Here is a 21,945-nt window from a genome sequence, read left to right on the forward strand (position 1 = left end):
TTAGCCTTATCTAAATACTGTTCACTTATGTGTTTCACTGTAAACACCTGGTCCACACACCCCCTACCTTTCCTAAAGCCTCCTTGTTCATCTGCTATCCTATTCTCCGTCTTGCTCTTAATTCTTTCATTAATAACTCTACCATATACTTTACCAGGTATACTCAACAAACTTATCCCCCTATAATTTTTGCACTCTCTTTTGTCCCCTTTGCCTTTATACAAAGGAACTATGCATGCTCTCTGCCAATCCCTAGGTACCTTACCCTCTTCCATACATTTATCAAATAATTGCACCAACCACTCCAAAACTATATCCCCACCAACTGTAGCTACAACTAAATAATGATCTGATATATCAGTTGCCCCTCTATAAACATGCACATCCTGAAGCCTGCCCATCAACCTTATATCCACCAATACATAATCTACCAAACTACTTTCATTATGTGCTATATCATATGTTGTATACTTATTTATCTTCTTTTTCATAAAATATGTATTACTACCAAACCTCCATAATTTAATATCATTATTTAGGATATACAGTAATTATATTGTTAAATTGCCTGTTTTAATTTGAAGGGTGTGAACTCCTGCACCTACCACATTGCTTCCCTATCCTCTCTATCAAATGCATTTTACCCATAAATGTAACCTAAAGCTCCTCATATATTTGCTCACTTATATGTTTTAGCAAACACTTGGTACACACATTTCTTTCCCTTCTTAAATCTTATTTGCTCCTCAGCAGTCCTGCTTTCTGTCCTGTAAGTCTTTAAGAAATTTTGCCATACATTTTACTCTGCATAACAGGATAGAATCCACATGGAGACAGAAAATCAAAATAAGAAGAATCTCTATATTAAACTTTTTCCTTGGATGACTCCACTATTCAGCTTAATTTTTTTTTAATATTTGTTGTATTTCTGTAAAGCAGATGGACAAATTTTTAAATTGTCTTTGGTGTTTAAATTGCTTCTTAACTCATAATTTTCATGTATTTGCTCCTTTACATAAGAACAAATTTTTCTTATATTCTAATGGTAAGTATTTTCATAAAAACTAGTATGTATTACTATAATTTTTCAAATCCAGTATCTATAACTGATTTGCTTCTCTCACACAGATTTGAACCCTTCATTGGGTGTCACAGCACTGTTAATCCAGAAGATGTTATGAAGTTATGTGTAGACACAGCATGCAACTGTTTAAGTGTTGCTGCTGATGAGGAGGAGTGTAGATGCAATGCTCTTTCACACTATGTGTCTCATTGCCTTAAGGAAAATCCTGATGCTCCAATCTTTGACTGGCGTATTATTGCTAAGTGCTGTAAGTTTTACTATTTATTTGTAGTCATTTTGATACTGAATTTATAGTAATCATAATTAAAAAATTTGATTTCTTTGTGTAGTATACAAGCTGTAGCTTATATGTAATAGAGTACTTTTAAACACAAAGAAAGCCACTAGTATACTTGAGCATTTCAGACAGGCTAATTCTGATGCTTACAAACTACTTAAAACTAGACAGGTTATGGAGTGGTAGATTTTTATTATGTATTACTACAAAAAGTTAGGTAGCAAAACTATTATAATTAGAACAAATTTATAGTAGAGGGGGAGCAAAAAGTATTACAATTAGTACAGTTTACAATAGTACAGTGGACCCTCGACCAACGATGGCATCGTCTAACGTTAAATCCGACTAGCGATACATTTTAATGCAAAAATTTTGCCTCGACTAGCGCTAAAAAACTCGACCAACACGATTCGTTCTGTTCGAGACGCGTCCACTTGTGGCCAGTGTTTACAAGCCAGCCAGCCACCGCGGTCCCATCCAAACATACAATCAGAACATTTCATATTATCACAGCGTTTTTAATGATTGCACCTGCAAAATAAGTCACCATGGGCCCCAAGAAAGCTTCTAGTGCCAACCCTACAGCAAAAAGGGTGAGAATTACTATGGATATGAAGAAAGAGATCATTGCTAAGTATGAAAGTGGAGTGCGTGTCTCCGAGCTGGCCAGGTTGTACACAAAACCCCAATCAACCATCGCTACTATTGTCGCCAAGAAAACGGCAATCAAGGAAGCTGTTCTTGCCAAAGGTGCAACTGTTTTCGAAACTGAGATCGCAAGTGATAGAAGATGTTGAGAGACTGTTATTGGTGTGGATAAACGAAAAACAGATAGCAGGAGATAGCATCTCTCAAGCGATCATATGTGAAAAGGCTAGGAAGTTGCATGACAATTTAATTAGAAAAATGCCTGCAACTAGTGGTGATGTGAGTGAATTTCAGGCCAGCAAAGGTTGGTTTGAGAGATTTAAGAATCATGGTGGCATACATAGTGTGATAAGGCATGGTGAGGCTGCCAGTTTGGACCAAAAAGCAGCTGAAAACTATGTTCTCTGCATTATATTCACACCACACATTGCCCTCAGACATGACATCTCCACTGCCTCCAGCCTTCTCCTCGCTGCAACATTCATCACCCACGCTTCACACCCATATAAGAGCGTTGGTAAAACTATACTCTCATACATTCCCCTCTTTGCCTCCAAGGACAAAGTTCTTTGTCTCCACAGACTCCTAAGTGCACCACTCACTCTTTTTCCCTCATCAATTCTATGATTCACCTCATCTTTCATAGACCCATCCGCTGACACGTCCACTCCCAAATATCTGAATACGTTCACCTCCTCCATACTCTCTCCCTCCAATCTGATATTCAATCTTTCATCACCTAATCTTTTTGTTATCCTCATAACCTTACTCTTTCCTGTATTCACCTTTAATTTTCTTCTTTTGCACACCCTACCAAATTCATCCACCAATCTCTGCAACTTCTCTTCAGAATCTCCCAAGAGCACAGTGTCATCAGCAAAGAGCAGCTGTGACAACTCCCACTTTGTGTGTGATTCTTTATCTTTTAACTCCACGCCTCTTGCCAAGACCCTCGCATTTACTTCTCTTACAACCCCATCTATAAATATATTAAACAACCACGGTGACATCACACATCCTTGTCTAAGGCCTACTTTTACTGGGAAAAAATTTCCCTCTTTCCTACATACTCTAACTTGAGCCTCACTATCCTCGTAAAAACTCTTCACTGCTTTCAGTAACCTACCTCCTACACCATACACTTGCAACATCTGCCACATTGCCCCCCTATCCACCCTGTCATACGCCTTTTCCAAATCCATAAATGCCACAAAGACCTCTTTAGCCTTATCTAAATACTGTTCACTTATATGTTTCACTGTAAACACCTGGTCCACACACCCCCTACCTTTCCTAAAGCCTCCTTGTTCATCTGCTATCCTATTCTCCGTCTTACTCTTAATTCTTTCAATTATAACTCTACCATACACTTTACCAGGTACACTCAACAGACTTATCCCCCTATAATTTTTGCACTCTCTTTTATCCCCTTTGCCTTTATACAAAGGAACTATGCATGCTCTCTGCCAATCCCTAGGTACCTTACCCTCTTCCATACATTTATTAAATAATTGCACCAACCACTCCAAAACTATATCCCCACCTGCTTTTAACATTTCTATCTTTATCCCATCAATCCCGGCTGCCTTACCCCCTTTCATTTTACCTACTGCCTCACGAACTTCCCCCACACTCACAACTGGCTCTTCCTCACTCCTACAAGATGTTATTCCTCCTTGCCCTATACACGAAATCACAGCTTCCCTATCTTCATCAACATTTAACAATTCCTCAAAATATTCCTTCCATCTTCCCAATACCTCTAACTCTCCATTTAATAACTCTCCTCTCCTATTTTTAACTGACAAATCAATTTGTTCTCTAGGCTTTCTTAACTTGTTAATCTCACTCCAAAACTTTTTCTTATTTTCAACAAAATTTGTTGATAACATCTCACCCACACAGGAATTTAAGGAGTACATAGACAGTGAAGAATTGAAAACTGAACAAGTGTTTAATTGTGACACTGACAATGTTGTGAAACACTTTAGGAATGTCATAAAGGAACGGGAGGTACAGGCCTCTATGGACAGATATGTTGTGCGACAGAGGTCCAGTGACTCAAGCTGGTCCTAGTGGCATTAAAAGAAGAAGGGAAGTAACCCCGGAAAAGGACTTGACACCTCAAGTCCTAATGGAAGGGGATTCCCCTTCTAAACACTAACACCATCCACACTCTCCCCTCCTCCCATCCCATCAATCATCACCAGATCTTCAATAAAGGTAAGTGTCATGTAATTGTACATGTCTTCTTCAGTTTGTGTGTATTAAAATTAATATTTCATGTGGTAACATTTTTTTTTTCAATACTTTTGGGTGTCGTGCACAAATTAATTTGGTTTCCATTATTTCTTATGGGGAAAATTAACTCGACTAACGATAGTTTCGAATAACGATGAGCTCTCAGGAACGGATTAATATCGTTGGTCGAGGGTCCACTGTACAGTTTTAAGTGCATATTGATACTTTAAACTGATTGGGATTTCTTGAGTAGTTTCAAACTGGTTCTGAAATATCAGGCTAGGAAAGATTATAAAAGATGGTTAAGAAATGGAAGTAGATGGGTTGGTTTTGTTTGGAATAGTAAAGTGCTGGTATAGTTATGTTTGGGAGTTAAATTGATTTTTTTATTATAGCTCTAAATTGATTGGCACACAAGAGCACCTTTAACTGGTTCAGGCAATGAATTCCAGATCTTGGGGCCCTTTATGTGCATTGCATTTTTGCATAGTGTGAGGCAGACACAAGGGATGTCAATGAGGATTTTGTGCCTTGTGTTGTGCCTGTGTGTTCTGTTGTAGCTATCAAGAAGTTTGAGAGGAAGGTTTACATTGGAGTTTAATGTTTTATATATATAATAGGCACAATAATATGAGTGCATATTTCATATATTAAGTAATTCCAAACTTTTGAAGAGTGATACACAAATAACCCGCACATAAAAGAGAGAAGCTTACGACGACGTTTCAGTCCGACTTGGACCATTGACAAAGTCACACTGTGTGACTTTGTCAATGGTCCAAGTCGGACCGAAACGTCGTCGTAAGCTTCTCTCTTTTATGTGCGGGTTATTTGTGTATCGTTCCAGTTATGGTACTGTGCCTTTTTTGTTATTTTTGAAGAGTGTGTTGTCTGGCGCAGGAATGAGTGATGATCCACACAGCAGCTTTTTGTTGGGTTATTAATTTTTTAAGTGATTAGTCGTAGTAGATCCCCAAGCACAAATACCATAGGTAAGGTAAGGGTAGATTAGAGTGGTATAATGTTGGTAGTGCCATTTGGGATACATAGTACCCTATCTTGGAAACTTTCTTGGCTGTGTTGGATGTGGGTCTGAAATTTCAAGTTGCAATCAAGATGAAGACCTAAATATTTTCCCACATTGTGTCTTGTAATGGGAAAATCATTGATCAATATGTTAAGCTGGATATTTAAAGCTGTTTCCAAACAGTATGTAGTAGGTTTTATCTGTACTGAGGGTGAGTTTGTTGTCATCTTTGTAGATATTTTTAGTAGCTTGTTGTCAATAGTGTTGCTAAGCATAGTTAGATCTGAGTGGGAGAAAACATAAGTAGTGTCATCTGTAAATGGAACTGATTTAAGGAGTTGATATTTATATATACATATACATGTATAAAGAAACATTGCAGTCATCAGGATTTGAAACTACTACTGGAGACAGTCAAGATTCTAGTCCACTCGGCCACACAAATGCCACATAGACTGGGCAGTCTGGTTCACAAGCCATGTTTCTTTGCCAGCCCGGGCACGTCAGTAAGCCTCAAACATGGATTCAAGCTATTTCAATCTCCTCCTGTATGTTTTGACCTTTCAAGCAATTTTTATATCAATGCACCACACAGAAACAAGCGGGTATATACGAAGAAAGATCGTAGTCAGCAGGATTCGAAACTACTACTGGGGACGGTCAAGATTCCCAGGCAGCGCTCTAGTCCACTTGGCCACACAGATCCATGCTTGAGGCTCACTGATGTGTCCAGGCTGGGAAAGAAACATGGCTTGTGAACCAGGCTGCCCAGTCTGTGTGGCCGAGTGGACTAGAGCGCTGCCTGGGAATCTTGACAGTCCCCAGTAGTAGTTTCGAATCCTGCTGACTGCAATCGATCTTTGTATATACCCGCTTGTTTCTGCGTGGTGCATTGATATACATGCATATATTTTTTTAACACATCAGACATTTCCTACCGAGGCAGTGACCCAAAAAGAAAGAAAAAAAACTTTGTCATTTAACACTTTAACCATCACTCATACACAATCACTATCTTTACAGAGGCACTCAGATATGACAATTTAGATGTCCCTCCAAACTGCCAATATTTGAAACCCCTTCTTTAAAAGTGCAGGCATTGTACTTCCCATGTCCAGGACTGAAGTCTGGCTAACCAGTTTCCCTGAATCCCTTCACAAAATATTATCCTGCTCACACTCTGACAGCTCGTCAGGTCCCAAAAACCATTCGTCTCCATATAATATTTATATAGATATTAAAGTAAAAAATGTCAAAAATTTTGAAAGAAGATTTACAATAAGTGCATCAAGTAAATGAAGCTATGAAAGGATGATTGAGTTAAATGTATTTTTGTTATTATTTTTATTAACACATCAGCCATTTCTCATCAAGGCAGGGCGACAATAAAAAGAAGAAACTTTCATCATCATTCACTCCATCACTGTTTTCCCAGAGGTGCACCTAAACTACAGTTAAGAAACTGCAACATATCTCCACTCTTCTTACAGAGTGCAAGCACTGTGTATTTAAATGGGACAGTTATCTGGACGAGCTGTTGGAGTGTGAGCAAGGTAATTTTAGTGAAGGGATTCAGGGAAACCGTTTATTTTTATATAGCCGGACTTGAGTACTGGAAATGGGAAGTACAATGCCCGCACTTGAAAGGAGGGGTTTGGGATATTGGCAGTTTGGAGGGATATGTTGTGTATCTTTATACGTATATGCTTCTAAACTGTTGTGTTCTGAGCACCTCTGCAAAAACATTGATTATGTGTGAGTGAGGTGAAAGTGTTGAATGATGATGAAAGTATTTTCTTTTTGGGGATTTTCTTTCTTTCTTTTTGGGTCACCCTGCCTCAGTGAGAGACGGCCAACTTGTTAAAAAAAAAAAAAGAAAATTATCTGGAAAGTTCTTCCTTTTCTTTTTCCTGCTGATGCTAACAAGAAGTTTCTAGGGTTTTTATTCTCTATAGACATCTCTTGCATCTTACAGATAAGGAATGTGGTCCAGGAGAAATTTACCAGGACTGTTTCAACTTCAAATGTGAGACAAGCTGTGAAAATTTGCATAATGAAACAGTCTGTCAAGAAACAAAGGAATCTTGCCACTCAGGTTGCTTCTGTATGCCTGGATTGGTTCGTAAGGAAAATGATTGTGTCAAACCAGAAGTTTGCAAAGACTGTGTCTGTGAAGCCTTTGGGGATCCACACTACATAACCTTTGATCAGTTTAAGTACACTTTCAATGGTGATTGTTCATATATTGCTGTACAGGATAAAAATGATGAAGATCATCATAAGTTCCAGGTATGTAACCAGAGTATTTTTTCTAGGAAATATGTTCTACAATTCCTAGTACAGTATGTACCTTATATTTGCAGTTTTAATGTAATAACTTTGTAAGTTCCAATATGATTCTGTTTTTCTCAGTAAATTTGTGGATGTCGTTTACTACACTTACTGCTCCTTTAATGTAAGATATGTCAGGGTGTATTATACACCATGGTGTTCCATTTAACTGATTCTTTATTTTTGCTTAAAAAATACTGCAATGGTTCTTATAGTTTGGTAGTGTTTAGCTTAAAACTGTGTAATATTTATTAGAATTTTAGCAGGGTTAGATAACTAAGAGGATGTAGTACCATTGTTGGTGCATAATAGTTTTCTTCTTTCAACAAACCAGTCATATTCCACCGAGGCAGCGTGGCCCAAAAAGAAAAACAAAAGTTTCCCTTTTTAACTTTAGTAATGCACACAGGAGAAGGGGTTACTTGCCTCCTGTTCCCAGCATTTTAGACACCTCTTATGACAGGCATGGCTTACAGAGGAAGAATTCTGTTCTGCTTTCCCATGGAGATAAGAGGAAATAAACCAGAACAAGAACTAGTAAGAAAATAGAAGAAAACACAGAGGGGTGTATGTGTGTGTGAGTGAGGTGAAAGTGTTGAATGATGATGAAAGTATTTTCTTTTTGGGGATTTTCTTTCATTTTGGGTCACCCTGCCTCGGTGGGAGACAGCCGACGTTAAAAAAAAAAATACATGTATATATATGTATAGTATATCTTACTTTCAACAAACCGGCTGTATCCCACCAAGGCAGGGTGGCCCAAAATGAAAAAACGAAAGTTTCTCTTTTTAAATTTAGTAATTTATACAGGAGAAGGGGTTACTAGCCTCTTGCTCCCAGCATTTTAGCTGCTTCTTACAACACGCATGGCTTACGGAGGAAGAATTCTGTTCCAATTCCCCATGGAGATAACAGGAAATAAACAAGAACAAGAACTAGAAAGAAAATAGAAGAAAACCCAGAGGGGTGTGTGTATATATATGCTTGTACATGTATGTGTAGTGTGACCAAAGTGTAAGTAGAAGTAGCAAGACTTTCCTGAAATCTTGCATGTTTATGAGACAGAAAAAAGGCACCAGCAATCCTTCTTTCTTTCAACGCACCAGCCGTATCCCACCGAGGCAGGGTGGCCCAAAAAAGAAAAACGAAAGTTTCTCTTTTTAAATTTAGTAATTTATACAGGAGAAGAGGTTACTAGCCCCTTGCTCCTGGCATTTTAGTCGCCTCTTACAACACTCATGGCTTACGGAGGAAGAATTCTGTTCCACTTTCCCATGGAGATAACAGGAAATAAACAAGAACAAGAACTAGTAAGAAAATAGAAGAAAACCCAAAGGGGTATGTATATATATATACGTATATGCTTGTACATGTATGTGTAGTGTGACCTAAGTGTAAGAAGAAGTAGCAAGACATACCTGAAATCTTGCATGTCTATGAGACAGAAAAAAGATACCAGCAATCCTATCATCATGTAAAACATTTACAGGCTTCCATTCTACACTCACTTGCAGGATGGTAGTACCTCCCTGGGCAGTTGCTGTATACCAACCTACTACCACATAATAGTTTTATGTTCACACAAATAGTGTCTGCACTCTGAAGGAGGTGTGGAGATATGTTGCAGTTTTTTTAACTGTAGTGTAGGTATTCCTCTGGCAAGACAGTGATGGAATGAGTGATGATGAAAATGTTTCTTCTTTTTCAGGTCACCCTGCCTCGGTGGGAAATGGCCAGTGTGTTAATAAAAAAGACTGCATAAGCTTGAATTTACTTTGTACATAGAAACCTACATTTCTGGTTAAAAATGTTCTATAACTTTTGAGCAAAAACGTATGTCTGTGAACCTTAGTACATGTTAGTGTGAGGGACACCAATAGTTCATTTATTTAGTTACGTATTTTGCCTCAGTGGGATATGGCCAGTTTGATGATGATAAAAAATTTTGCTTTCATAGTTTTCTTGTATTTTTAAATCTCATATGATGGTGAAATGAATATCAAGTTGTTTTCCAAATATACTCAATGTTTTTTAGGCATTATGTACTTAAGATTCTGAAATGTTCACCATGATATTATTTTTATTCTTTTTATAACATGTCGGCCATTTCTCACCGAGGCAGGGTGACCCAAACAGAAAGAAGGAAAAAACTTTTATCATCATTCAACACTTTCACCATCACTCATACATAATCACTGTCTTTGCAGAGGCGCTCAGATATGACAACTGAGATGTCACTCCAAACAGCCAATATCCCAAACCCCTCCTTGAAAGTGCAGGCATTGTACTTCCCACTTCCATGACTCAAGTCTGGGTAACCAGTTTCCCTGAACCCGTTTCGGTCGTATGTATACGTCTTATGAGCCACCATTTTTGACGTATATATACTCATAAGGGCAATGTGTGGTGTAAATATTATGCAGAAAATTCGGAGTGTGGAAATTTGGAGAAGGTGTGGAGTTAATAAAAGTATTAGTCAGAGGGCAGAAGAGGGGTTGTTGAGGTGGTTTGGTCATTTAGAGAGAATGGATCAAAGTAGAATGACATGGAAAGCATATAAATCTATAGGGGAAGGAAGGCGGGGTAGGGGTCGTCCTCGAAAGGGTTGGAGAGAGGGGGTAAAGAAGGTTTTGTGGGCGAGGGGCTTGGACTTCCAGCAAGCGTGCGTGAGCGTGTTAGATAGGAGTGAATGGAGACGAATGGTACTTGGGACCTGACGATCTGTTGGAGTGTGAGCAGGGTAATATTTAGTGAAGGGATTCAGGGAAACCGGTTATTTTCATATAGTCGGACTTGAGTCCTGGAAATGGGAAGTACAATGCCTGCACTTTAAAGGAGGGGTTTGGGATATTGGCAGTTTGGAGGGGTATGTTGTGTATCTTTATATGTGTATGCTTCTAGACTGTTGTATTCTGAGCACCTCTGCAAAAACAGTGATAATGTGCGAGTGTGGTGAAAGTGTTGAATGATGATGAAAGTATTTTCTTTTTGGGGATTTTCTTTCTTTTTTGGGTCACCCTGCCTCGGTGGGAGACGGCCGACTTGTTGAAAAAAAAAAAAAATATATACTCATAAATTCTAGCGGCTTCAAATCGAGCAGGAGAAAGCTGGTAGGCCCACATGTGAGAGAATGGTTCTGTGTGGTCAGTGTGCACCACATAAAAAAAATCCTGCAGCATGCAGTGCATAATGAGGAAAAAAAACTCTGACCGTTTTTTTTTTAACTAAAATGCCAACTTTGTGGTCTATTTTCGTATAGTATTTATGGTTGTATTCTCGTTTTCTTGGTCTCATTTGATAGAATGGAAAACATATTATAGAAATAGAGGTGATTTTGATTGGTTTTACTATGAAAATAACCTTGAAATGGAGCTCAAAGTAGGAGAAATGTTTGATTTTTGCCGATATTCAAAAGTAAACAAATGATGTCATTTTCCAATAAATGTCCATGTAGCCATTCTAATATGCAGTCATGAACGGATTGACATTATTTATACAATTATTACAATATTGCAGTAGTCTGCATAACAGTAAATAATTGAATAATTGAATCATTGTTTTTCACAAAAACATTTTAGAATATAAATATATCTTTGTATTATACAAATTTTGATTCATTTATAGTTAATATTCTACTGTACAACTATGAAATAATTACTTTCCTACTGTACAACTATGATATACTACTCCTTATATTAAGTAGAATGTAAGCCAATAATGTTAAGTTGGCCCATAATGCCTAGGCATAATAGAGGCTCTCTTTGTATTGCAACCCACTATTGTGTATACACAATCTCAATGTACTGTTTTCAAAGACATTAAATAAATAAATAAAATTTTTTGTTTGAATAAAAATTCAGAATAGAAAGCAAGAGTAATATCAGAGGGGCCTGGAGATGTGACTGATGAACATAGAAAATGTTATTTTAGAGCCAGGAATGTCTGCATTGTTCATTCTGGACCCTATTTTGAAATTATCATTTTTTTTATTTTCGTGAAATTGGCCAAATTGTAAATTTCTGACCATGTTATTGGGTAGTTGAAATTAGTAAATGGGCAGTTTCTTGTACTCAATCGATAGAAAAAATGGAGTTCTAAAGAAATAGCTATGAGTTTGGTTGACTGGAACAATGGAATTAGCCAAAAATAGGGCTCAAAGTGGGCGAAATCGCCAATTCGTAAATATCGCTGAGGTCGTTAACTTCACGAGGGCGTAATTCCGTCAGTTTTCCATCAAATTTCGTTCTTTTGGTGTCATTACAACCGGGAAAAGATTCTCTATCATTTCATAAGTTTTTTTTTTTTTTTTTTTTTTTTTTTTTTTTTTTTTTTTTTTTTTTTTTTTTTTTTTTTTTTTCGACACCAGGAGACATCTCAGAATTTGGGATTGTGACAGTCAAGGGGTTAACAAAATATTACCCTGCTCACACTCCAACATTTTGAGTCCCTGAAACCATTTGTTTTCCACTCTTATCTAACTCGCTTACACATGTCTGCCGAATGTCCAAGCCCCATATTATATTATCATTGTTATATTATTTTTACAAAGACATCATAAAACCATATGGGTCATTCAGCATTGCTCACTGTATTAACATACTTCAGATTGTGCTCTTGCATGCCTATTTTGCATGCATGTGGATAATGTGGTTCTCATTGCAGACCAAGTCAGTAGTGCTCCCTCATCTCTTACTCTGTTTTAGTTTGCTGTGGAATGCTAAGGGTTATCAGCTTGGAATTTCATCTCATTTAATTCTGAAATACACATCTCTTGCAGTCATCTCAGCTCATCTATCATTAATAACCATTCCCACACTATGCTAATCTTTAACCAGTTTTGAAGCAACTCTCCCAAATATTTTATTACCCCTTACCTATTAAGCCATTATTCTTTATTTCTTTCAACAAACCGGCTGTATCCCACCGAGGCAGGGTTGCCCAAAAAGAAAAACAAAAGTATCTCTTTTCAAATTTAGTAAATTATACAGGAGACGGGGTTACTAGCCCCCTTGCTCCTGGCATTTTAATCGCCTCTTACAACACGCATGGCTTATGGAGGAAGAATTCTGTTCCACTTCCCCATGGAGATAAGAGAAAATAAACAAGAACAAGAACTAGAAAGAAAATAGCAGAAAACCCAGAGGGGTGTGTATATATATGCTTGTACATGTATGAGTAGTGTGACCTAAGTGTAAGTAGAAGTAGCAAGACTTACCTGAAATCTTGCATGTTCATGAGACAGAAAAAAAGGACACCAGCAATCCTACCATCATGTAAAACAATTACAGGCTTTCATAAACCATTATTACATACCTAAAAATGTATGTTTGTATCATAAATTGTACTAACTCATATTAATAACAAGAGTAAAATATTGAATATTTGAAATTTACCACTCTTTACCTCTCTAGACTTAAGTAGCCTTTAAATATTAGGTTAAGTCTGACCGAAATGCCCTGGCATGATAGTGGCTTTCTTTGTACCAGTCAAATTATGAAATGTACATACACATTGTAACCTTTGCAAAGAAATAAACTTTTGTTTTGTTTTTGTTTATGACTAATACAACATTCATATTCATATGTGCATGAAGTTATTAACAATTATGTGTAAAATAGGTAATTGTCCACAACAAGCAATGCACCATAGACCCAGTGACTGTTTGTACTGATTCCTTAATTCTCCACTTCAACTCTCACACGGTTTTCATCTCAACTGATGGGAGAGATGCTGTCACTGTATCTGCTGATGACCATCAACTGACTAGCTTCCCCTACCAAGAATCTTGGCTAGTAGTGCAACAACCTGACACTTCTCAGGTGGGTCAGTCACATATTTTGCTACATGTCTTGATCATATAAGACATGTTTGTGATATGATTATACAGTATAATTGTTAAGTAGTACAAGGTGTAAGCTAATATATAAATAAAACACTGTTCTCAAAATTTACTTTTTTAGTTTCTTCATTAAGTAGCACATTATTGTACTTCCTGTAATTAGCATTTTAATTCATTTATTTTTAACAAATATATATAGAGCTCCATACTTCCTCTGTATTATTTACAGACATACTAATATTCCTTTACCAAATCTATACTTCAATTTATCTAATTGAGTTTCATTTATTGTTTATTTAATTTCTCCAGCTTACTACATGTTTGACTCCTAATTTGACTTTGGGGAATTTTCCATATGGGCGTAGCCATAGAGGACAGCATCCAACTTTTTATCTGAGTGCTGATGTGTCTTCTAAATGTGTTCATATACACTCATGAAACCTTACATATTTCATAACAGTGCTTGCCTTCTCAGCTCTCATACTTCTGCTGCCTTTCTCATTTGGTATCACTCTCACAGGATGTACTAATCAGTGGAAAATGTTTGTCGTAAATTAGGCTTTGATATACTACTGTATCCCACATATTATTTCTTTCATTTTTTTTCATTCTTTTATATATTCTTTTGCCACTTGCAAAATACTTATTGTTGAAAAAAATTTTAATTAATTTTGTTGCTCTTAAGTCAGTATTACTCTAAAATTTGGTAGTTGATTACATATATTGGTCACTTTAATACTTCATTATTTTCCCTTTCAACCCAGGTTATGGTTGCCATTCCTAGAATACAACTGGAAGTGCATTTCTTCCTGGAAAGCCATGGATTCTCAATTCGTTTACCATCATATCTCTATTTCAATAAGACTGAAGGATTGTGTGGTGAGTTTTAGATATTTAATTATTTAAACATTCTAAAATTTGGGCTGGAAATATGTTGTTTTTAGTTATCTTCAGCACAGATAATACAGTACTTAATTGGATAAAGCAATGATTGAAAAACAAAAGACATTAGCATCTTAAATGAAGTAGAATCTGACTGGAATAATAGTTGGAGTGGAATGCCACAAGGATCCATTCTTGGGTCAACCCTTTTTGTAAGCTACATCAGTAATACTTGACAGATGAAGCTCCAACCACATTGTCAAATATATAGATATGAATAAAACCTACTTCTTGACTCCTGACAAAGGTAATCATAGCATTTATTTATTTATACTGTATTAGAAAACTATATTACATAATTTTCATGCTGTAAAAGAGAATAAAAGTATTTAAGATGACTATTGTAGTAAACTGAAGATTCTCTATGATTCAAGTTGATAATCTTTTGGTACATAATTTTTTTTTTTTTTTAACAAGTCAGCCGTCTCCCACCGAGGCAGGTTGACCCAAAAAAGAAAGAAAATCCCCAAAAAGAAAATACTTTCATCATCATTTAACACTTTCACCTCACTCACACATAATCACTGTTTTTGCAGAGGTGCTCAGAACACAACAGCTTAGAAGCATATACCTATAAAGATACACAACATATCCTTCCAAACTGCCAATATCCCAAACCCTTCCTTTAGAGTGCAGGCATTGTACTTCCCATTTTCAGGACTCAAGTCTGGCTATATAAAAATAACCGGTTTCCCTGAATCCCATCACTAAATATTACCCTGCTCACACTCCAACAGATCGTCAGGTCCCAAATACCATTCATCTCCATTCACTCCTATCTAACACACTCACGCACGCTTGCTGGAAGTCCAGGCCCCTCGCCCACAACACCTTTACCCCCTCCCTCCGACCTTTTTGAGGACGACCCCTACCCTGCCTTCCTTTCCCTACAGATTTATATGCTCTCCATGTCATTCTACATACTTTGATCCATTCTCTCTAAATGACCAAACCACCTCAACAACCCCTCTTCAGCCCTCTCACTAATACTTTCATTAACTCCACACCTTCTCCTAATTTCCACACTCCGAATTTTCTGCATAATATTTACACCACACATTGCCCTTAGACAGGACATCTCCACTGCCTCCAACCGCCTCCTCGCTGCTGCATTCACAACCCAAGCTTCACACCCATATAAGAGTGTTGGTACTACTATAGTTTCATACATTCCCTTCTTTGCCTCCATAGATAATGTTTTTTGTCTCCAAATATACCTCAATGCACCACTCACCTTTTTTCCCTCATCAATTCTATGATTAACCTCATCCTTCATAAATCCATCCGCCGACACGTCAACTCCCAAGTATCTGAAAACATTCACTTCTTCCATACTCCTCCTCCCCAATTTGATATCCAATTTTTCTTATCTAAATCATTTGATACCCTCATCACCTTACTCTTTTCTATGTTCACTTTCAACTTTCTACCTTTGCACACACTCCCAAACTCATCCACTAACCTTTGCAATTTTTCTTTAGAATCTCCCATAAGCACAGTATCATCAGCAAAAAGTAACTGTGTCAATTCTCATTTTGTATTTGATTTCCAATAATTTAATCCCACCCCTCTCCTGAATACCCTAGCATTTACTTCTTTTACAACCCCATCTATATAAATATATAAATATTCTCACATATTTTGTTTATATATTTCTAGGTAATTGTAATCACAATAATGAGGATGACTTGGTAGCTAAGGATATAGGCCAGGTTGAGTCTGTTGATACTTTTGGGACCAGCTGGTTACTAGAGGGTGAACCAAATACTTGCACTGCCTTGAAGAAGGAAGAAATACCTTGTCTCCCACTGCCTCCTGATCAGGATCCATGCCTTTATATAATGAATGAAGACGTATTTGGAAAGGTTTGTATTTATTATCTGATGTCTTTTTTTTTTTTTTTAATGGTAAATCTCCTTGAAGAGACAATGCAAATAATTTTTTCTTGAAGTTGTGTTACTGGAATACAATGCAATTTTTCCAACATTTTAAATATTTGGACTACAGTACTAAATATTTTAAAATAATTAACATTATTTAATATTAAAACAGTGTCACCCAGTTGAGGATCCAGCAGCCTATGTATCTTCATGCCATCTTGATACTTGTAATAGTCATGAGCCCAATATTAGTGCATGCCACAGTATTTCAGCTTATGCCAAACATTGTGCCGAGCTTGGCATTTGTTTAGACTGGCGTTCGGATGAACTTTGTCCAAAGAACTGTTTTGGAGGTTTGTCTATTATAATTATTCTTCTAATGTTGTCTTACGTGTGTAAAATATTTTATGTCAATAATGGCTTGTTAAACTTCATCCTTAAATATACTACATTTCTATGTATTCCTAAGATAATTTTATTGTCTTTACAGGCCAGGAGTATTATTCTTGTGCATCAGGATGTGTACGCACTTGTGAAAACTATGAGGAACTTGACAATAATCCCAAGGCTTGTCCCATATCCTTCATTGATGGCTGCTTCTGTCCAGATGGCATGGTGAGTGTCAGTCTCTTTGGTTGAAAGCAATTGATACTTATTGAATGACATACCTATTTTACGAAACTGCATTATACACATGTAGAAAAATTGCAGTAAACAGATGCAACAAATAAGAGCAAATGGGATTTGAATCCACTGTCTCCAATTACCATCTGGTAAATTGTATGTACTAGGACAACAGGCTCCAATCACTTCATTGAATTATATACACAATTTTATGAACAGTATATTACATGGAATTTAATGTGGTATGTTGATATCACTTGCTTAGGGTTAGGTGTTTCAGTGGTTAGCTCACTGGCCTGTGAGTTTTAGGACTCACCTGTCGTGGGTTGAAACCTTATCCATTCTGTGATTTAGTGGTTAACTTAATAATATTAATTAGTATATGAAGACTGCAAATGTGTCTGATCCCATTTGTCTTAACATCATTTGTGGGGTCTTACATACAGTAGACATGCTTAAGGAACATTTCCTCACTTTTTTTTTTTTTTTTTCAACAAGTCGGCCGTCTCCCACCGAGGCAGGGTGACCCAAAAAAGAAAGAAAATCCCCAAAAAGAAAATACTTTCATCATCATTCAACACTTTCACCACACTCGCACATTATCACTGTTTTTGCAGAGGTGCTTAGAATACAACAGTCTAGAAGCATACACATATAAAGATACACAACATATCCCTCCAAACTGCCAATATCCCAAACCCCTCCTTTAAAGTGCAGGCATTGTACTTCCCATTTCCAGGACTCAAGTCCGACTATATGAAAATAACTGACTCAAGAAATCGTAATGACACGATTGCGTCATGTTGACGGCAGTGAAGGGACTTGAGCTAGAGTTTGTCACGGCCACGCTAGCTGGAGATTCGTCTGTAAAAACTTGCATTTGTGGTCACAGAGGTGCCTGTGCTAACTTTCCTATGGTGTAGAAATATACCTAGTTGGATGAATCTTATTGTGGCTAGCTGGTCTAGTGGCTAACGCGACGGGCTGGAGTTTTGAGACTCTATGACCGCGGGTTCAATCCCGGCCGGGGGTATGGTTTATATGAAAATAACCGGTTTCCCTGAATCCCTTCACTAAATATTACCCTGCTCACACTCCAACAGATCGTCAGACATTTCCTCACATTCCACAATATTCATGGCACCTCACACTTTGTGCCACATGTCAAAATAGATTAAGAAATAGTTGCAAGAGAATAATATCAATATTGTCCAGTGACCAGGGAACAGTCCTGACCTGAATCCCATTAAAACTTGTTGGAATGAAATGAAAGCAAAGCTCCATTCCAAAAACATCATCACTAACAAAGTTGGCTCAGGAGATAAAAAAAAATAATCTGGATAATAATATTTCTGATTCTATGTCTAACTGCCTGAAATGGTAACTAAATCACATGAAAATATTAGAGTGAAATACTATTTTTCTTACTCTTTATCCTATTTTTTTTTTTTTTTTTTTTTATTATCACACCGGCCGATTCCCACCAAGGCAGGGTGGCCCGAAAAAGAAAAACTTTCACCATCATTCACTCCATCACTGTCTTGCCAGAAGGGTGCTTTACACTACAGTTTTTAAACTGCAACATTAACACCCCTCCTTCAGAGTGCAGGCACTGTACTTCCCATCTCCAGAACTCAAGTCCGGCCTGCCGGTTTCCCTGAATCCCTTCATAAATGTTACTTTGCTCACACTCCAACAGCACGTCAAGTATTAAAAACCATTTGTCTCCATTCACTCCTATCAAACACGCTCACGCATGCCTGCTGGAAGTCCAAGCCCCTCGCACACAAAACCTCCTTTACCCCCTCCCTCCAACCCTTCCTAGGCCGACCCCTACCCCGCCTTCCTTCCACTACAGACTGATACACTCTTGAAGTCATTCTGTTTCGCTCCATTCTCTCTACATGTCCGAACCACCTCAACAACCCTTCCTCAGCCCTCTGGACAACAGTTTTGGTAATCCCGCACCTCCTCCTAACTTCCAAACTACTAATTCTCTGCATTATATTCACACCACACATTGCCCTCAGACATGACATCTCCACTGCCTCCAGCCTTCTCCTCGCTGCAACATTCATCACCCACGCTTCACACCCATATAAGAGCGTTGGTAAAACTATACTCTCATACATTCCCCTCTTTGCCTCCAAGGACAAAGTTCTTTGTCTCCACAGACTCCTAAGTGCACCACTCACTCTTTTTCCCTCATCAATTCTATGATTCACCTCATCTTTCATAGACCCATCCGCTGACACGTCCACTCCCAAATATCTGAATACGTTCACCTCCTCCATACTCTCTCCCTCCAATCTGATATTCAATCTTCACAATATTCATGGCACCTCACACTTTGTGCCACATGTCAAAATAGATTAAGAAATAGTTGCAAGAGAATAATATCAATATTGTCCAGTGACCAGGGAACAGTCCTGACCTGAATCCCATTAAAACTTGTTGGAATGAAATGAAAGCAAAGCTCCATTCCAAAAACATCATCACTAACAAAGTTGGCTCAGGAGATAAAAAAAAATAATCTGGATAATAATATTTCTGATTCTATGTCTAACTGCCTGAAATGGTAACTAAATCACATGAAAATATTAGAGTGAAATACTATTTTTCTTACTCTTTATCCTATATTGCTCTAAATTCTTTTGCAGTTTGGCACTGTCCCAAAATCATTTGTTGAGCCTAACGTTTACAGAACCTGTACATGTTACCCCACACTATCACATGAAAAAATGAGAAAGATGCAGTATTCAGGACTCTTTCTTGGTTATAGCTCTAACTTTAATAATTATGTACAGTGCCAGCACTCTGAAGGAGGGGTGTTAATGGTGAAGTTTTATAACTGTAGTGTAAGCATGCCTCTGGCAAGACAGTGATGGAGTGAATGATGATGATGGAAGTTTTTCTTTTTCGGGCCACCCTGCCTTGGTGGGAAACAGCCAATGTGTTAATAAAAAATAAATTAAAATTTTTGTTGAATAAATAATATGCATATTATGTACAGTAAACTCTGTATTAAACAATACTTTGTTATAAAACTTTGTAAAATATTATAAAATTCATCCATTTTTTGCATAAATCTGGAAACAGCATTGATAGTTTGATCCATAAGCATAGAATCAGCAAATTACATGCTAAAGCTTGGTAGTCCCCACCTTGGACTTTTTACCTGTGACTCAAGTGTTTGGAGAGACACAGGTCCTTCCTTCACCCACACTGCCTAAAGCTGCTGCTCTGAGAGTATCATGCGTCTTACTTGGTGTGTGTTCTTCAAAAGTTTTTGGATTTTTTCTTCGCTCTCCCCTCTCATCTCTGGATATTATCTGTAGCACCCAGGACGAATATTAATGATGTTGTAGGTGTCAAACAGAGTGAAGCTCTGATATTACAATATTGAGGAAAATGAAAATTTTTAGATACAGTGGTCCCCCCATATCTGTGGGAGATACATTTCCAAGATCTACTGCAGATACCCAAAACCACAGATAGTAGCAATCCCAATATATACAAGTCATTTTCTATTTGCGTACATACCTTTGATAAAGTTTAATTGATAAATTATGTACAATAAGTAGAGAATTAGCACTTTTTCACTGATGGGAAGCACTTCACAGTTTCTCTTAGACTTTGAAGAACTGCCATCATTACTACTATTGTGGTTTGGTGTCATTATTAAGCAAAATTAAGGCTTGTTTTGGGGCCATGGTAACCTTGGATAAATGAAACAGTGGAAACCAAATCCACAAATATAGAGCTCTACTGTATATTTTTTTTTTAACACATTTGCCATTTCCCACTGAGGCAGAGTGACCCAAAAAGAAAGAAAACCCCAAAAAAGAAAGAAAAACATTTTCATCATCATTCATACATACAGTGCTCGTCATGGCATTATGCCACCCCTCCCCCACACACGTACCACAACACAAACACATACCAAGAAAAATTCTTTTTTCTTTCAATGCACCGGCCGTATCCTACCAAGGCAGGGAGGCCACTTTGTAATATATACAGGAGAAAGGGTTACTAGCCCCTTACTCCTGGCATTTTAGTCGTCTCACATGACACGCATGGCTCACAGAGGAAGAATTCTGTTACACTTCCCCATGGAGAACCATGAAAGATTATAATATATATATATATATATACAGTGGACTCCCGGTATTCGATAAATACGGTATTCGATGCATTTTATCGCAAAAATTTTGCCTCGGTATCCAATCGAAAACCCGGTATTCGATGCGATTCGTATGAGACGTGTCCATGTGTGGCCTGAACTGCCCCGTGTGTGCCAGTGTTTACAAGCCAGCCAGTGTGCGCGCATCTAAGGATACATTCGGTACATTCCACATTATCACTGTTTTTGGTGCTTGTTTCTGCAAAATAAGTCACCATGGGCCCCAAGAAAGCTTCTAGTGCCAACCCTTCTAGAAAAAAGGTGCTAATGACTATTGAAATGAAGAAAGAGATAATTGCAAAGTACAAAAGTGGAGTGCGTGTGTCGGAGCTGGTCAGGTTGCATAGTAAACCCCAATCAACCATTTCTACTATAGTGACCAGGAAAACGGCAATCAAGGAAGCTGTTCTTGCAAAAGGTGTAACTGTGATTACGAAACAGCGACCGCAAGTGTTAGAAAATGTTGAGAGACTATTATTGGTGTGGATAAATGAAAAACAGATAGCAGGAGATAGCATCTCTCAAGCGATCATTTGTGAAAAGGCTAGGCAGTTGCATGACAATTTGGTAAAGAAATTGCCTGCAACTAGTGCTGATGTGAGTGAATTTAAGGCCAGCAAAGGTTGGTTTGAAAGATTTAAGAATCGTAGTGGCATACATAGTGTGATTAGGCATGGTGAGGCTGCCATTTCGGACCAAAAAGCAGCTGAAAAATATGTGAGGGAATTCAAGGATTACACAGACAGTGAAGAATTTAAACCTGAACAAGTGTTTAATTGCGATGAAACAGGCCTGTTTTGGAAGAAAATGCCAAGCAGGACCTACATTACTCAGGAGGAAAAGGCACTCCCAGGACATAAGCCTATGAA

General features: G+C 37.7%; 1 protein-coding gene across 1 annotated transcript in view; it reads left to right on the top strand.

Moving 5' to 3' along the window:
* Nucleotides 1-21,945, top strand: part of LOC128697360 (hemocytin) — a 444,623-nt gene that overhangs the window by 375,229 nt on the left and 47,449 nt on the right. Inside the window, exons 73-79 of the mRNA XM_070093851.1 lie at nucleotides 1,129-1,331; nucleotides 7,253-7,566; nucleotides 13,227-13,427; nucleotides 14,212-14,326; nucleotides 16,049-16,254; nucleotides 16,442-16,622; nucleotides 16,760-16,884. Of these exons, the coding sequence (XP_069949952.1) occupies nucleotides 1,129-1,331; nucleotides 7,253-7,566; nucleotides 13,227-13,427; nucleotides 14,212-14,326; nucleotides 16,049-16,254; nucleotides 16,442-16,622; nucleotides 16,760-16,884 (1,345 nt within the window). The remainder of the gene's footprint in view (nucleotides 1-1,128; nucleotides 1,332-7,252; nucleotides 7,567-13,226; nucleotides 13,428-14,211; nucleotides 14,327-16,048; nucleotides 16,255-16,441; nucleotides 16,623-16,759; nucleotides 16,885-21,945) is intronic.

The sequence above is a fragment of the Cherax quadricarinatus genome, chromosome 44, assembly GCF_038502225.1.
Source record: "Cherax quadricarinatus isolate ZL_2023a chromosome 44, ASM3850222v1, whole genome shotgun sequence".
Lineage (NCBI taxonomy): Eukaryota > Metazoa > Arthropoda > Malacostraca > Decapoda > Parastacidae > Cherax > Cherax quadricarinatus.